At 39.4% G+C, this 15608-nt stretch overlaps 3 protein-coding genes across 9 annotated transcripts in view; 1 reads left to right on the top strand and 2 right to left on the bottom strand.

Moving 5' to 3' along the window:
• The window catches only part of LOC115782363 (septin-7-like), a 46962-nt gene extending 43343 nt beyond the window's left edge, over positions 1 to 3619 (top strand). For all 7 annotated transcript variants that reach the window (XM_030732513.1, XM_030732510.1, XM_030732515.1 and 4 more), the window contains 2 exons: positions 120 to 265; positions 824 to 3619. In XM_030732513.1, the coding sequence (XP_030588373.1) occupies positions 120 to 265; positions 824 to 863 (186 nt within the window). In that variant the 3' untranslated portion in view covers positions 864 to 3619. The remainder of the gene's footprint in view (positions 1 to 119; positions 266 to 823) is intronic.
• A 4381-nt stretch (positions 3620 to 8000) lies between these two features.
• On the bottom strand, positions 8001 to 9379 carry LOC115782210 (C-C motif chemokine 3-like). Its single transcript, XM_030732279.1, has 3 exons — positions 9101 to 9379; positions 8359 to 8461; positions 8001 to 8236 (listed from the first exon to the last, which is right to left on the bottom strand). Exons 1-3 carry the CDS (start codon positions 9168 to 9170, stop codon positions 8149 to 8151), a joined length of 261 nt encoding a protein of 86 aa, XP_030588139.1. The 5' UTR covers positions 9171 to 9379; the 3' UTR covers positions 8001 to 8148.
• Positions 9380 to 11173: 1794 nt separating this feature from the next.
• LOC115782207 (C-C motif chemokine 4-like) lies at positions 11174 to 13254 on the bottom strand. The gene is made up of 3 exons (XM_030732277.1): positions 12973 to 13254; positions 11674 to 11797; positions 11174 to 11546 (listed from the first exon to the last, which is right to left on the bottom strand). Exons 1-3 carry the CDS (start codon positions 13040 to 13042, stop codon positions 11366 to 11368), a joined length of 375 nt encoding a protein of 124 aa, XP_030588137.1. The 5' UTR covers positions 13043 to 13254; the 3' UTR covers positions 11174 to 11365.
• Positions 13255 to 15608: the final 2354 nt, after the last annotated feature.

The following is a 15608-nucleotide window of genomic DNA, read 5'->3' as shown; positions in this document are numbered from 1 at the left end:
ATGGCTGCTCCTCTGATGGCTTTAATTAACCGTTTTCAGCTTTCTGTAACTCTCGTTTTTCCACCCTGGAGTTTAAGAAACTGCAGTGGCTCATTTTCGTTTCCTGCTTTGACCGTCAGCTGGAGCGACGCCACGAGCAGATGAAGCGTAACCTGGAGGCGCAGTACAAGGAGCTGGAGGAGAAGCGGCGAGTGTTCGAGGAGGAGAAGGCCAACTGGGAGGCTCAGCAGCGAATCCTCGAGCAGCAGAAGCTCGACGCCTCCAAGTCAGTAACGCTCACACTGATACCTGTGTTAAAGCAGATCCTTACATCAGGGATTATAGATGATGTGGTTCTGTTTTTATTGAAGTTTTTAAAGTTTGTGTATTTTATGAAGGAAAAGTTGCAGAGTGGTTTTATTAATTTACACACCTCCAGTAGTTTAGTGTGATTTTATTCAGTGTTGTATATTTAAATTTTTAAGTGCAGCTCATCATTGTCACAATAATTGGAAACAATGTGTTTGTTTTTTTCTTTAAATGTTTCCTTTTGATTGGATGTCGTGGCTCACACTCATGTTTGATGGTCGGGTGTTTTCATAAGTGCGGCTGGTTTTACCCCTCCATCATTTACAGAAACAATCCAAATTTAAAAATTAATCATAAAGTGTAACTACGGGGGAATAACTAATTAATATGAATCAAAGATATGATGGGAAACTGCCTGTATCCATGCCAGCCACATTTTGATTTGTGAACTATAGTAAAAGGAAATCTGTGAGGCATGAATTTTTCTTCTTCCCTGTGAAAGTCGTGAAATGATGATCTCGTTCTGCCCTCGCAGGACGATGGAGAAGAACAAGAAGAAAGGAAAGATCTTTTGAGGAGAGACGCGGCCGCTTGCTTCAGTTTTACAGACTCCTCTCCCTGAATCCCCTCTGACGTTCACATCGTAACGTGGTCCTCAGAACACACACAACAGAACATTAAACACATGGCATAACAACTCTCTGTGGAAGCCATTTACACACACACACACAAAACAGCCCACACGCTCGTCTCTCTGCAGGGTTTTACTGTATCTCTTAAGCCTGTTTGTTTTCATGGGGAATGCATGTGTTTGTGAAATTCTATTTTCCTATATTTCCTGACAAAGAGGAGAAGCCCGAGTTCCTCTGAGCTTTCAGTGCGGAGTTAACACATGGCAGGGACCATGCATAACCATTTGTACACATGTAGTAGTCGTACGTTCGCTAGGTATTCATAGATCTGCAGATATACCAACTCTTTCTTTTAATGTTCGAAACTTTAACAGGCGTGGACGCGCTAACACAGTCGGACCTCCGCGAGAGTGTCAGCAGAAAGGAGAGTGTAGGTGAGTGAAGGCGAGGTCAGGTGGTCCCGAGCCCGGTCACCCCACAAAATGGCAAAAGGTCAAAAGCTAACATGCTTTCGAGCTAACATGCTTGGCAGTCCGAAACTTCCTGGCACGATTTTACCAAATTCCTGGATCGTTCCCGGGAGCCTTTGTTTAGCATTCAGTGAAGAGTTTCTGGAGATGGAAATAAATGGGAGACTGTTAGCAGCTGCTAGGTGCCTGCTAGCAGAGTCGTTAGCTTGTTTGAAATGTAGCGTAACTGCAACACTTGCTATCAGAACTTCTTTGTCTCCTGAAGGACGCTCCTGTTAATAAATACATCTTTTAAATAAAATTTTAGTAGAAATATTGCTGTCACTGTTGTTTACAATGGAACTTGTTTTCTCATTAGCAGATTAGCAATAAAACTTTGTCCGGATAAAAATACATTTTATATGAAACTGCTTTGCTAACAAAACTATTTTTCTTTTATTCTTAAACACTTTTAACTTTAAATAAAACAGTATTCTTATTAATTTTTTATTTTTTTTTGCCTGGCCAAGTTTCTGTTATTGGTAAATTAGTGTTTGAAAAAGAAAACACATTAGCTAACAGAACCGCTGTGTTTGAATATTTTTGGAGAGTTCGTTTGTTAGCATGTACAGGTGTTGAATAAAATAACTTTCCATTAGAGACAGAAAACAAGAACTAAGCTCATAAAATTCATCTTAAAAATAGAAATTACAAATGGTGATAACAGTAAATTTTCTTTGTGTCCTGTTACATACTTTGAATTAAACGTTAGCTTGCTAACAGAACTAGCTTTATTAGCGAACGTCTGGTGGATAAAACAAGTTCCTCCCGTTCTGAATCTTTGACTAGCTCGTTTTCTTGTAGGCGCTCCACCCAACACTCGTTATAAACACATATTCATCATTCAGAAGTTCGCAGGTGTTGTGTTTCCTGCTCTTTACGGCGACCTGCAAACATGACGCCTGCGCTCATTTGTGGCATTAGACTTAAAGCTCTGTTAACAGCTGCTCATAAAAAAAACTGCATTTTCCATTTTGGACTTTCTGCACCTTCAAAGTTTTAGTGTTCGGACGAGTTTCTGTCGGTCATCTCTACAAACTCGCATCTAAAAATTAAAAGCGTGCCAGGTTAGTGGATGTGGGCGGGTTCGGGCAGCAGTCGTAGGTGTTTCTAAATGTGTCTGAGGACGTGCTCGGATCTGAGGCCTGCAGAGTGAAGGGAGGTGCGTCGTGTGTGTCGCGCAGCCAAACTATTGTCAGTGTGTGTGAACTTTTTTCAATAGACGACATTATGCAAAAGCCTCTTTGGTGTCTGAAAACAGGTTACAGTGCTAACACAGATGTTTTATATCGTGACGTGAGTGATGGGTGTCGTCATAGACCTGAAACCCTGATGTCCACATTTTTATGACTTTTTCCTTTTGGGGACGACTCAGAAATCTTCCTCGAACCTTCCTTTAAGAAGACGTTTGCCAAAAACTGCCAAAACTTTGTGTTTGGCTTTATTTTAGAGGATTATATATATTCTATATTAAAAATGCTTCTGCACACAGCAACCCCCCCCCCCCCCCCGTTAATCTGTCAAACTGAAAATATAATCTTTAATAGGCTTTTCCCAGAGTTGTCATGTTTTATTTTCATATGATGATGATTATATTAATAATACTCTATGTACGGTTGAAGAAAGACTCTTTAATTGTAGTTTTCTTAAATGTGTTCTTAGTTTTTCAGGCTGCATTTAGAGCAAAAGGGACGAAGCTTACACCTTCAGCATATAAAATATTAGCCGTATGGATTTGTTTATGATGGTGATGCATATATATTGTGTACATACTGGAGGCTGCTCAGTGGCCCTTTATTCTGTTTGTTTTATTTGTTTATTCTTTTTTATATATTTGTCTGGAATGAACCACAGTTTGTACTTAGGACAGAACTAACCATGTAAAACTTCATCTGAGAAACATTTCATCTGTATGAACATATAATCTGTGTGCATCTAAGCCAACGCCTTCTCAGGACCCTCCCTCATGCTTCGTTTAATTCTGTGGTCCTACGAGCTCAGAAAGTGAGTGAATTTTATTTTGAAATGTTTGGGGACCACGCCCCCCCAATAACATCACGTTTAGGTTTTTTTGGTAATATTTTCTTTTTATATCTACATATACACACTTTTCTGCTTCTCTTTGTTTTCTCATGTGTTCTGTCTCTAACTGTACATGGTTAATAAAGTTGAAAAGGTTATGCTACAGCGCCCAGTGTGTGCATGGAGTTATTTTCAATACTCAGAAAACACGTTTTAATAGAGTCAAATATTTAATACGTTTATAGAAAGAGAATAAAGACACAGAGTTGCCATCATGTATCAGTGATAAATATTTTAAGTGGATCATTGTCAAGTTTTTTTAAAACTTCCTTCGGCTCCTGCCCAAACTTGAAAAAGGCTGGCTCCACACAAAAGGATGCTGGGACAACTCAACTCAGTTAAAGTGTTTTATTGTCTTTTTGTTGAAAGCTTTAGGTGCAGTGGCAAATGAGCAGGTGAATTAATGGTTGAGTAGGTTGATAACCTTTAAACAGATAACAGACATATACATTAAACATCAAATTATAACAAATTCACTGCACCCTGAAAAAGATTTGTTTAAACTACATGATTGATAAAATATTCTGCAGATTAAAATTTATCTGGGTCATTCATGAATTAATGTTCAATCAATTAATGAGCTGATCTTAAAATATCTCATAAATATGAATTATATTTAGTGCAAGTAGTGACACACATTACCAAATACTCTTTAAATAAACTTTAACTTTGTCCTACGTTCATCCAAAGAATAGTGTCAATTTAAATGAACTTTTTACCATATCAGTGGTGTCTTTTTTGTGGGAGCTGTGAGCTGCAGGTCTTTCTCCTTGGTGTGACTGAAACAGTGAGCTGCACAGGTGAATGGAGTTACCTACTGAGAGAGAGAGAGAGGGAATGGAGTAACAGGAGCGCTTGTTTCAGTGGGTGGGCAGTAAACCCATTTTGGATCTTACTCTTGTTTATCTTGACAATCATTTATTGCTTTGTGTGTGTGTGTGTGTGTGTGTGTGTGTGTGTGTGTGTGTGTGTGTGTGTATCCACCGTGTGCTTCGCCCTGCCCCCAGCGACCTCTCTTCATTCAGACGTCCTCTCAGTTCTAAAAGACACAACAAACTATCAGGACTCTCTCTTCCTGTTCTGGATTCACTGCCGATCCATTAAAGTTATTCCGCTTTGATTCCGGACGGCTCCCCTCAGGATTCACACAGCTGGGAAGGCCAGTTGAGGAGAGCTGCTTTATGTAGACCACAGCGTTCGGTTTCTGCTGAGGCGAAGCCGTGGTCTTCTGGATGGGCCTCTCATACCCGTGGCGTTTGACGAATTCTCCCACAGATCAGTCTGTCTCACACAGAAATCCCCTTTGGGAGTCTTGACCCTGCATAAAAAATCTGAATCATTAGTTTGGTCTCATATTCAGTCGCAGGATAAAACATTACTGTGATAAATATCAGTGATTGCATCAAAGACACAGTGAAGTGCAAACTTACACAAATGCAGGTGTGGAGCATTTGCTGTGAGTTTTCTCGATGGAGAGGATTTATGCCTTCGGGATCCTTTTGTCAAAGAATCTGAAACAGCATTGGTCACGTCCTGATTTCACTGCATGAGCTGTGGAAGAAAACCAGGTTTTTCAGTGTCATGTCTTCATGTCACAGCGTTTATGTCCAGCCACACAAATTATTTCCCATGTTTTAAATATTTAAGGCAACAAAAACACAGATTTCTGTCTGAGCTCAGAGATGAGAAATGATAGAAATCTGTCCTGTATGTGTATGTGACTCAATAACGAACAGGAGAAATGAGTTATCAATAGTTTAATGGCTCACTCCTTAAAACCACTGATCAGACATCAGCTGAAAGTTTTGGAATTTGGGAACGACGAAAATGGGAACATTGAATGTTTGTCAATTAGCAGAAAAAAATTCAAAAAGCAGGAAATGAAACATGAACAAAACTTCCGGGTTGGAAAAATGAAGCCAGTGCAGAAATCCTCCACAGTCTTGGATGAGCGTGTAAGTTGAAGTCAAACTCTTCCCTGATATTATTAAAGGATCATTTCATCCATTTTATCCAAACCTAAAAAGGCTGAAGTGTCACATCGCTGATGTTTGGTTTTATCTGAAGTTAAGATTCATTTTTTAAATATTTTTCTCTCTTTTTGTGCTGCTTCTTCAGAATTTCTGATTTTCTGCTGTTTGCGATCGATGCCTCATTAAAGTGAGTCAAAGCTGACGCTGGTGCATTTATTTAACGATAAAAATTATTTCTATTCTTTTGCTTTTTTACTTCCTGCTTTTACATCAGTTCATTCACATCTGTTATTTCACTTTTTTCAATTATATAACAGTATAATAATTGAATATGAATATCCTTACATTTATCTGTTTAAGATTATGAGCTCATCTTTTTTCCTATTTATTTTTATGGAATTACAGTTAGATTTACTTTGAGCTTTATTAATAAAGTTTATTTATGTTGAATAATAATGAAGATGTTTTTGATTGATGGCCTTTTTTGGATGGTGTGACAGTGAAGGGTCCACAGAGTGGACATCTACATATCTGTTACACTTTGCAATTTTCCTTTAGGGCTCGTGTCTGTGAGCACTTGATGCATCAATGAAATTATTCAACAAAACATCCTAAAAATGCAGTAAATAAAAATGAATGTTTACGGTGGTGTAAATCAGGCCGACAGACTCACCTGAGGCGTCGCAGCAGTCCTGCTGTGAAGCTCAGAGTCTTCATGTTCACGTCCCTGCAGCTCTGACGATGCTGATGTTTCAGACTGCTCCCCCTCAGCTTAAAGCTCTGTATCTGTTCTTATCTGCATATTTAATTATGAGAAAACTCCAAAACTGACCAAACATACGCTTAGCTAACAGGAAGGTTAAAGTACTCACCACAGCTCTGATCTCCTGATAAATCAAGCTCAGAAAACCACTGAATGTTCTTCACCGTCTCTGCACCGCAGACATTCAGGCTCAGTCAAGCTGCAAATATCCAGGTTTATTAGGGTTATTATAGACATTTAAGTCTTCGTGTTTCCCCTGTTGAATCACTCCTATGGTGACATTCTTACCACCAACCGTCCTCCATAATCACCACTTTCTGCACGCCTGCCCACCAAGAAAGGTTTAAAACATCTGCTGATGTCACCATCTTTGAATTATTTTATCTGCTTTTGTGTGAAAAATGCAGTAATGTGTGGGAACTAGTTTCATTCTAACATGTGGCTGAGGAGTCATCATAGTGAGACTTAACTGACATGTGCTTCACTTTGCTCATTTTCATAGTTCTGTTTATTTAACTGTTCAGCTTGTTACTAGTAAGCCTCGATTTCTGCTTCCAGCAGGATAACACACCGTGTCAGGAAGCTCTCACTGCACTCCAACGTTCTCCACAGTCATCTCAGTCCAACGAGCACCTTTGGGACGGGGTGGAACAGGAGACTCACCTCAGCAGCAGCTATGATGCTGTCATATTAATATGGACTGAAATCTGTGAGGAAAGTTTCCAGCATCTTGTTGAATCAGTGCCACAAAGAATTAATGCAGTTCTGAAGGCAAAAGCGGGTCAAACCTGGCATTAGCAGTGTGTACCTAACAGAGTGTATATTTCAACATCCATGGAAAATATTGAAATGCATCACCAGTTTAAAACAGTGCACCATTTGAAAATGAAAAAAAAAATCAAACTCATAAGTTTTTGTTCCCATCAGATACCATCGTACACCCCCCACCCACCCCCCCATGGAACAACTTTAACACTAGAACTCCCATAGGTGGTCATTTTGTGATATTTTTGTTAAACCCCATGGGTTTATAGCAGCCATGGGACCCTGACTTTTCCTAAATATGTATATGTAATATAATTTATTCTAACATTGTCATTTTATTAAAATGACAAGACACCAAAGAGTTATGAGTGTTTCTAGAACTCCCATAGGTGGTCATTTTGACCACAACACATTATTTACATAAATTTATAATAAATAAATATGATATGTATAAATATAACTTGTAATCAATAAAAGATCAAAGAATACATGTATCTGTAATGTTACCAATCAACTAAAGATGGTTGTGGCCATGGTCATAGCTGTCATATTGACCACATACATATAGAGCGTAATTTGGTTAAATTTTTGATCCCTGACAGCTGCCACCTGCTGAAAACAGGTGAGTGGACTTTAATTTAAACCCTAGTGGGAGTTGTCCCCTTTGGAGGTGGTTGTTTACCAATTGTTATTCATCATCACATGAGCCAAGGTGTGAAAAAAACATGTAGGTCATAACCACAAAGGGAGACCTGGGGTTTGAGGCAGCTGGCACAGTGGTTCCACCTGAAACCCTGGTGGTAATGACCCACACCTTTTTTAATGGGTCAGTGACCACCTCTGAAGGGGACCATTCCCATTAGGGTTTAAATCCCTGGGATTCTTCATCTGTTGGTGGAGAAGCCTGAAGAAGCTTCTTGGATTAGAGGGAAACTGACTCCAAAAAACTGTAACATAATTTTTATTGCAAAGATTTAAATGACAGCAAAATAAAAGTATCCTCAGTACAGTAACAGTAACAGTAATTGAGCAGGTAAAGTACGGAGAGGTTAAAACTTCTGCAATGCTTCGAATTTATAAAACAACTTTATGGAGTGACTGATGCGTTTCTGCTCGTGGCGTCCGTCACAGTGGATTCATGACGTGCTGCGCTGTTTGATAAATTCTCGTTGTGCCCACTCCACTGTCTGTCTCACACAGTAATCCCCTCTGGGTGTCCTGATCCTGCAGAAAAATCTGAGTCATTAATTTGGTCTCATGTTCAAAGATTTTAGTGTTAATAAAAGAGTCACAGGGTCAGTGTGCAGGGTAATGCATTAATTTTTGTAAATATTAGTGATTCTCACACGAAAGCCTCTGTAGAGCATCTGCTGTTGGTCTTGCTGATGGAGAGGACGTGCATCTTTGGGATCCTTTTTTCAAAGAACTTAAAACAGCAAACGAAACGAGCTGTAAAAGAAAAGCAGCGATTCTTCAGCGCTCGACCTTCATGCAGTGGCTCAGATTAGATTCAAATTTATCGATCGCTTTGGGAGGGTTCAGTCTGGGAAACTAAAGACCTTAAAAACTTCTGTATCCAACACATCACAAATACTTTGCTTCAAATAATTAAGACTCATCAGCTAAAAAAATAAAACATGCACCAAAAATCTAATTTGTTTTGTTTGGATTGTGAGAAAGTAAATGACTGTATTTCTGCAGTGATGGATGAATTTAAAATGCACTCATGTTGGCAGCAGATGGACCAAATGTGGAAAAACGGACGTGCAGCTGAAAGTGCAAATATTTTTCTGAAGACATGTCAGGCTGTTAATCACCTGCTTTAAATGGAAATCATTAATTAAACTTTCAGACGATGCATTAGGACGTGCTGTTTGAGCCTCGCTCTAACTGCTGCTATAGATTTAAAAAACAAAGAAGGATGCGAGGAGAAGAGAAGTCAGTGATGTGAGACAGTCGTTCAGTTATTTGCAGTTTTCCATTTGTAATTAATATATTTATTTCATTTATTTGTTTGTCTTTGTGAACTAAAATAGAGAATAATGCAGGATTTCTTGCTCACAGCAGAAAGCAGGCTGACAGACTTACCTGAGGCGTCGCAGCAGTGAACAGCCAGCAGCACGAGCAGCAGTCCTGCAGTGATGCTCAGAGTCTTCATGTTGACTTCGCTGCAGACCTGATGATGCTGATGCTTCAGATGGCGTCTCTGTCTCTGGATGATCTGTCCGAGCCCCCCGCTTTAATTCTGCTCGCTCGTTCTCATCTGCAAATTCAAAGCAATTCTAAGCAAACTGGAAAATGATCAACAGTCAGAAGGAGGTTCACTGAGTGGGTTTTGCTGCAGCATCAGGCAACAGGAAGTTTGAGGGGCTCTGCATCGCTCTGATTATCTGATGAAACGAGTTCAAACAAACCACTCAGTACAAGTCTGTCCTGCTGCACGCATGCACCCTCTGTACATCACACACTCAAAGTAGGTCAAGACGCAAATGTCAAGATACATTTTGATGGTAAATTACATGAACAGCGATCTTTGTGTGGTTTATTCCTCCATTAAACTTCTGTCATTTCATATTTGTTACCAGTAGGCCTGAACCATCACTTTCTGCACACGTCCCTCCATCCAGGCTGTCCTGAGGGTCTGAGGGAGAAGCACCATCATCTCATGTCTGTGTATCAGACTTCAGGTAGTTATGCACATCCTATATTTGCTGCACACACATATCTGTTTCATGTTTTTCTGAATGCCCGGAGCGCCACATTTCCAAGCTGCATGTAGTCACGGTTACACCAAAACCCCACCTGATAGGTTAAAGCAACAAAAGGACTCTAGATAAGGTTAGACTGTGGCTTTGATTAAATGTAGACATTTACAGCCGGTTTCCCAGTCATGGATTAAGCATGGTCCTAGACTAAAAGGAAAAAGTCAATGAAGACCACAATAGGAAAAAGTATTTAGTCCAGGATTAGACATAATTTAATGTTCAGGGAGGCGGAGCCGTCTGACCTGCAAGAACTGCTTCCTGTAGTCCAGGGTTTGGGTGGTCCAGCTAGTTGACCATTCATTCCTGATTCAAAGCACTGTGAGAGGCCAAAGTCTGCAAAGACTTAAGCATGAGGAGCAGCACCTGGAGGAATGGCCTCTGGGGTGATAAGCTCACCTCAGATAGACAGCCAAGAAGATAAGATCCGAGAAGATGACTCCTCACCTGCTCCAGAACCCAAAGAAATGTAAAGGACTCAGAATAATAGTGCTCAGAGAAGGGCTTGACCCAGGATCACCTCCTGAGGGTCAACCCAGGGAAGGAGGTGGAGGAAGTGACTGAGGAGACCATAAGGGTCAAATCTATTGCTGTAAGGAACCTCTGGAAGGAGTGCTGCTGACGGTTCAGGCAAAGAGAGGCGCCGGTTCACACGTTAACGAGCACAAATAAAAGGAGCAGCTCAGACTGTAACGGTTAACTAAAGTAATGAACGCTGTTAGAACACCGTAAATGTTCTGCTGGGATGTACATGTCCCACACAGCCACGAGAGGGCGCCCTAGCTGCAGCCTCAGTGTAGTTGGGAAGCATTAAAATCACCTGTCTTCAGTTGCGGCCTTCTCAGCCGCTTCATGTGTTTACTGAAGCACTTATGTGCTTGAAAATTAAATGCAGGATATATAAAAATGTTAACCAATGACAGGGAAGCTGTGGCTTCTGTTTCTGGAGAAATCAATTCAAAGAGTAATAAACAGCTGGAAACAGCAGTCTGTTAAGGTCATTGCTATAATTAACCTTTTATTATCTAACAGCTGTGAGAAAGAACCATTAACTGTGCTCTGCTACTTTACTGCACTGCACCGCTGGTGTTATAGCGCCATCTATTGGCCGTTTCACACAGAGAACTTATTCCAATCATAGAAAGCTGTTTTGGTAACAACGATGCTATTCTTCAGTTTTTTATTAAATGCACTCTGACCCTGCCACATGCAGACCCTCGTACAGGCTGGTTGGGCTGCATCAGGTGACCCTGATTCCAGGATGGTTCCAGTATTTTTAGCTGGTCAGAGGTTTAACAGTTTCACACCGTCCTGCATGTTTATAACCAGCACAAAGTCCATGAAGTCGACCACAGCATGAAAACACACTTTCACAGTCACGTGGTTGAGTTTAGTGAAATTAAACTTTAATGAAGAGTGAAGCAAAGCCATACAGAGTGATATAAAAATGGATACAGTGTAACTACATGGCACAGTGACAGTAAATGATAAAATGATTTGATACATGTTTTATATACAGCTGGATCCAAAAGTCTGAGAACACGTAACAGTAATTAATCAGTTAAAGTATGAAGAGATTAAAACTTTTAGTTTATGGAGCAGCTTCAGGACGTGACTGAGGTGTGCCGGCTCGTGGCTTCAGGGTCACAGCAGAGGCCTGATGGGTTATTTGTTTCTTTGGATACATTGTGTCGGTCTCTCGGTTGACAAATTCTCTCATTGCCCACACCGCAGTCTGTCTCACACAGTAAGGCCCTCTGGGCGTCTTGATCCTGCAGGAACATCTGGATCATTACTTTGTCCTCATAATTACTGTTAATAGATGCATTAAAGCCTCGGTGTGGAGGATAATGCATTACTCTGGCAAATATTAGTGATAGTATAAAAAGAGAAACTTACACAAATGCTGGGATTGAGCATTTGCTGTGAGTTCTTATGATGGAGAGGACGTGTGGCTGCGGGATCCTTTTCTCAAAGAATTTAAAGCAGCACAGATCAGGTCTGACTGCCCTCACTGCATGAGCTGGAAGAGGAAAACACAGAGCTGTGTGCATGCTTCGATATCCAACAAATGAATGCTGCCCCACGTTTGAAATATTAAGGTTCTAAACAAAAACACGTCTAAATAAAACAGAAAGTTGGAAAGTTCCTATGTTTTTGTCCTTGAGGAAGATTATTAAAGAAAACTGTTACAGGTAAAACTTAATTAAAGGAGGAAAACCGTCTCCTCACAGGGAGAACGTGCTAAAAAGGATTCAGTTGATTTTTCAGTGAGAAGTTTTTCCAGCATGAACAGAAATGAGTCTGACAGCTTCAATCTGAATGTTTCACTCAGAGAAAAACTGCTGCTGCAGGATTCATCCCTCTGCACTGAGCTAATTAACTGCTTATTAAATTAATATTCTTTAAATATGTGCATTAATGTTGTATTTAAAGGCACTGAATCAAAACAAATGACTTTTCATTTGAATTGAATTAAAGCGGCTGAAGAGGCGGAGCCTGCTCGGCTCACTGTGCCGCTCTGAGTTTAGCAGCAGTGTTGTTTCTTTTTTCCATGATTTAAGATTTAGATTTTTGTTTTATTAATGTGGAAAAACATTTTGCATTGATGGAGATGACAGAAACTCGTTACATTTATTTTAGCCAAGGCCAACGCTGCCTTTAAAACACACAATGAAACAAAGAAAATGGGCACATTTTTAGGGCGAAGTAAGAAAAATAACTCAAAATCACAAATACTTTACAAAAACAACCAGCAGATCATTTCTGATGGCAGGATAAGATGTTGGAAATTATTTATATTTTGTATGTGTAGCCTGGTCATGTTTGTTCTCAAACATTTTACCTGGTAAAATAAAAGTTAAACAAATTAATGAAGTGTTGATTGTTTTTATTATCACTATAATATGACTCTGAAAGATTAAAATTTCATCTATGAAATTCATAAATCATAATTTTTTCTTGCTGTAATGTAGATGCATGGATGTGTACTGTGTATACACAGACTGCTGCTCACCTCAGCAGAGAAGCTCAGACTCCCACATACAGGTTTATCTTTAAATCCTTATAATCAATCAGTCATTTGCAATTTTCCATTCTCATGTTTCCTTTTATTTTAATCAGTAAAACAGAGAAAAATGATGAATTTAATGCTCACAGTAGAATCTCCCTCCAGTCTGGAGCAGAAAGCAGACTTACGTGAGGCGTCACAGCAGTGAACAGCAAGCAGCACGAGCAGCAGTCCCGCCGTGATGCTCAGAGTCTTCATGGTGCCTCGGCTGCAGACCTGATGATGCTGATGCTACAGATGATGTCTGAAGTGGTCTGTCTGAGCCCCCCCAATTTAAGTCTGCTCGCTCGTTCTCATCTGCATATTGAAAGCAAGAAAACTGGGAAAATGATCAACAACAGTCAGAAGGTGGTGTTGATCACAGAGTGGGTTTTGTTGCAACATCAGACAACAGGAAGTTTCAGGGACTCGATATCTTTGTGATTATCTGATAAACGAGCTCAAACAAACCACTCAGTGATCTAAAAATCTGTCCTACTTCAGGCATCGTTCACATCTCACACTCACGTTCTCAAAATCAGCTCCAAATATGAAGGTACAGTTTGGTGCTAAATTCAGTTTTTGTGGTTTTTCTGTCATTAATTAACGATTTAGTTACACTTTAACAAATGTTTATAATATGTTTACATGATTCATATTTTTGTGATGGCATGGAGCGCCACATTAGTCATGGCTGCACCAGATTCCCAGCAAAGCAATTAAAGGTGATGGGGGTGATGTTTTTGTTTGTGTTGGTCTGTCTGTCTGTCTGTCAGCAGGATAACTCAGAAAATTATGATTTACAGTATATGAAAATCTCTGGAGTTGCTGGGAGTGGTACCAGGAACAATATTCACATATTTGCATCTGACCTTGTGAGGACGTGTCAGAATCCAGTCAAATGAATTAGGGTGCAATATGACCATATGTTCTGCTATTTATGATTGAAGCAGAATTCCAGTAATGATAAACCAGTGACCAAAGTATAGCTGAACCTGATGACAGCACTGGGTGGTGTCGGCTGCAGTGGAGGTTCAACATATAGAAGATTTGGGGTGGGGGAGGTACGCGCTCCTCTGAGCGCCCTTCTTGTTTGTTTGTTTGTTTGTTTGTTTGTTTGTTTGTTTGTTTGTTTGTTTGTTTGTTAGCAGTATAACTCGAAACATTTGGATACAAAATTGATGAAACTTTGTGGAAATATTCCTTCTGGGCCAAAGAACACATGATTTCATTTTCAAGGTCAAAGGTCAAAGTCACCACAATTTTTGGAAAAATCATCACTGGCAACATTTTATAATTCATATTTAAGTGAAATTTTCATCCATGAAGTTTGGAACTAAAGTCTAAAATATTAATGTTGAAACTTTACTGTGTTTTTCTATTTTTAATTAAAAAATAATAAAACAAAGGTGACAACAAAAAGTAAATGAAAAAAGAAAAACAAACATTTGCTGAGATATGAACTGTAAATGTGATTTTTGTGTGTAGTTTGTAGAGGATGTTATTAGGATACATAAACTGAATATAATATAATCATGTATATGCCATCAGCTGTTCATGTGGATCTCAGTTTTAAATAAAAATATCAAATCATATTTTACAGTTTTGAAAAGACAATAAAATAAATTTATAGTCTCTGTGATATTAATGTATGTAATGTCTGCATTAATGAAGTATTGTGTTAATTGTTTTGTTATTACTATATTATCAATATGAATGGTTAAACTGATTTATGAATGAAATCAGCACTTTAAAAAAGACCCTGAGTTATAGGAGTTTATATAGGAGTTTATATATATATATATATATATATATATATATATATATATATATATATATATATATATATATATATATATATATATATATATATATATATATATATAAGCTTTTGCTCACTGACAGGTGAAAAGCATAACACTGATTACCTGTTAGTGGGTGGGATCTATCAGGGAGCAGGTGAACATTTTGTCCTCAAAGTTGATGTTAGAAGCGGGAAAAATGCAATATAACCAAAACAAAGCAAAACAGTGACAATAAAGGTACCAAAAACTACAAAAGACCATAAACTAATAAAGAAGGGGTTGCAGACCCAGGACCGTGACACCTCCAGTCTGGAGCAGAAAGCAGGCTGACAGACTCACCTGAGGCGTCGCAGCAGTGAACAGCCAGCAGCACGAGCAGCAGTCCTGCAGTGATGAGTCTTCATGGTGCCTTTGCTGCAGACCTGATGATGCTGATGTTACAGATGATGTCTGAAGTGATCAGTCCGAGCCCCCCAATTTAAAGTCTGCTCGCTCGTTCTCATCTGCATATTGGAAGCAATTCTAATAAAACTGGAAAAATGATTAAAACCACTCAGAAGGTGGTTAACAGAGTGGGTTTTGCTGCAGCATCAGACAACAGGAAGTTTCAGGGACTCAACATCGCTCTGATTATCTGATAAAATTAGCTCAAACAAACCACTCAGTGTTCTACTGCATGCATGCATTGTCCTGACATCACACACACTCATATTAGTAGGTCAACTATCAAGGTATTATTTGATGGGGAATTCAGTTAACAAGGATTTTTTGGTGGTTTAAGGTTCATGCAGTCATCATGTTTCCTCCATTAACGCTCTGCACAGCCTCCCTTTATCCAGGCTGCCTGAGGGAGAACCACCAGCAGCACATACATCATCTGCTGATATGTGCACACTGGTGTGTTTGAAGAAGTACATTTGTATTTACTAAGCAGTTTTTCATACAATAACATGTTGACTGCATTATATTTACATGTTTCA

Source organism: Archocentrus centrarchus, chromosome 6 (genome assembly GCF_007364275.1).
Source record: "Archocentrus centrarchus isolate MPI-CPG fArcCen1 chromosome 6, fArcCen1, whole genome shotgun sequence".
Classification (NCBI taxonomy): Eukaryota; Metazoa; Chordata; class Actinopteri; order Cichliformes; family Cichlidae; genus Archocentrus; species Archocentrus centrarchus.
Note: the sequence above shows the minus strand (reverse complement) of the source record. Positions and strands in the feature narration are given on the sequence as shown.

Bases quoted from the DNA above. Each gene is read 5' to 3' on its own strand.
- LOC115782207 (XM_030732277.1), bottom strand. From the start codon at position 13,042: ATGAAGACTCTGAGCATCACGGCGGGACTGCTGCTCGTGCTGCTTGCT. The intron at 11,798-12,972 runs GTAAGTCTGCTT...TTCCTCTTCCAG, and splicing joins TCACTGCTGTGACGCCTCAC to CTCATGCAGTGAGGGCAGTC. The intron at 11,547-11,673 runs GTAAGTTTCTCT...ATGTTCCTGCAG, and splicing joins TGCTCAATCCCAGCATTTGT to GATCAAGACGCCCAGAGGGC.
- LOC115782210 (XM_030732279.1), bottom strand. From the start codon at position 9,170: ATGAAGACTCTGAGCATCACTGCAGGACTGCTGCTCGTGCTGCTGGCT. The intron at 8,462-9,100 runs GTAAGTCTGTCA...TTTCTTTTACAG, and splicing joins TCACTGCTGCGACGCCTCAG to CTCGTTTCGTTTGCTGTTTT. The intron at 8,237-8,358 runs GTGAGAATCACT...ATTTTTCTGCAG, and splicing joins TGCTCTACAGAGGCTTTCGT to GATCAGGACACCCAGAGGGG.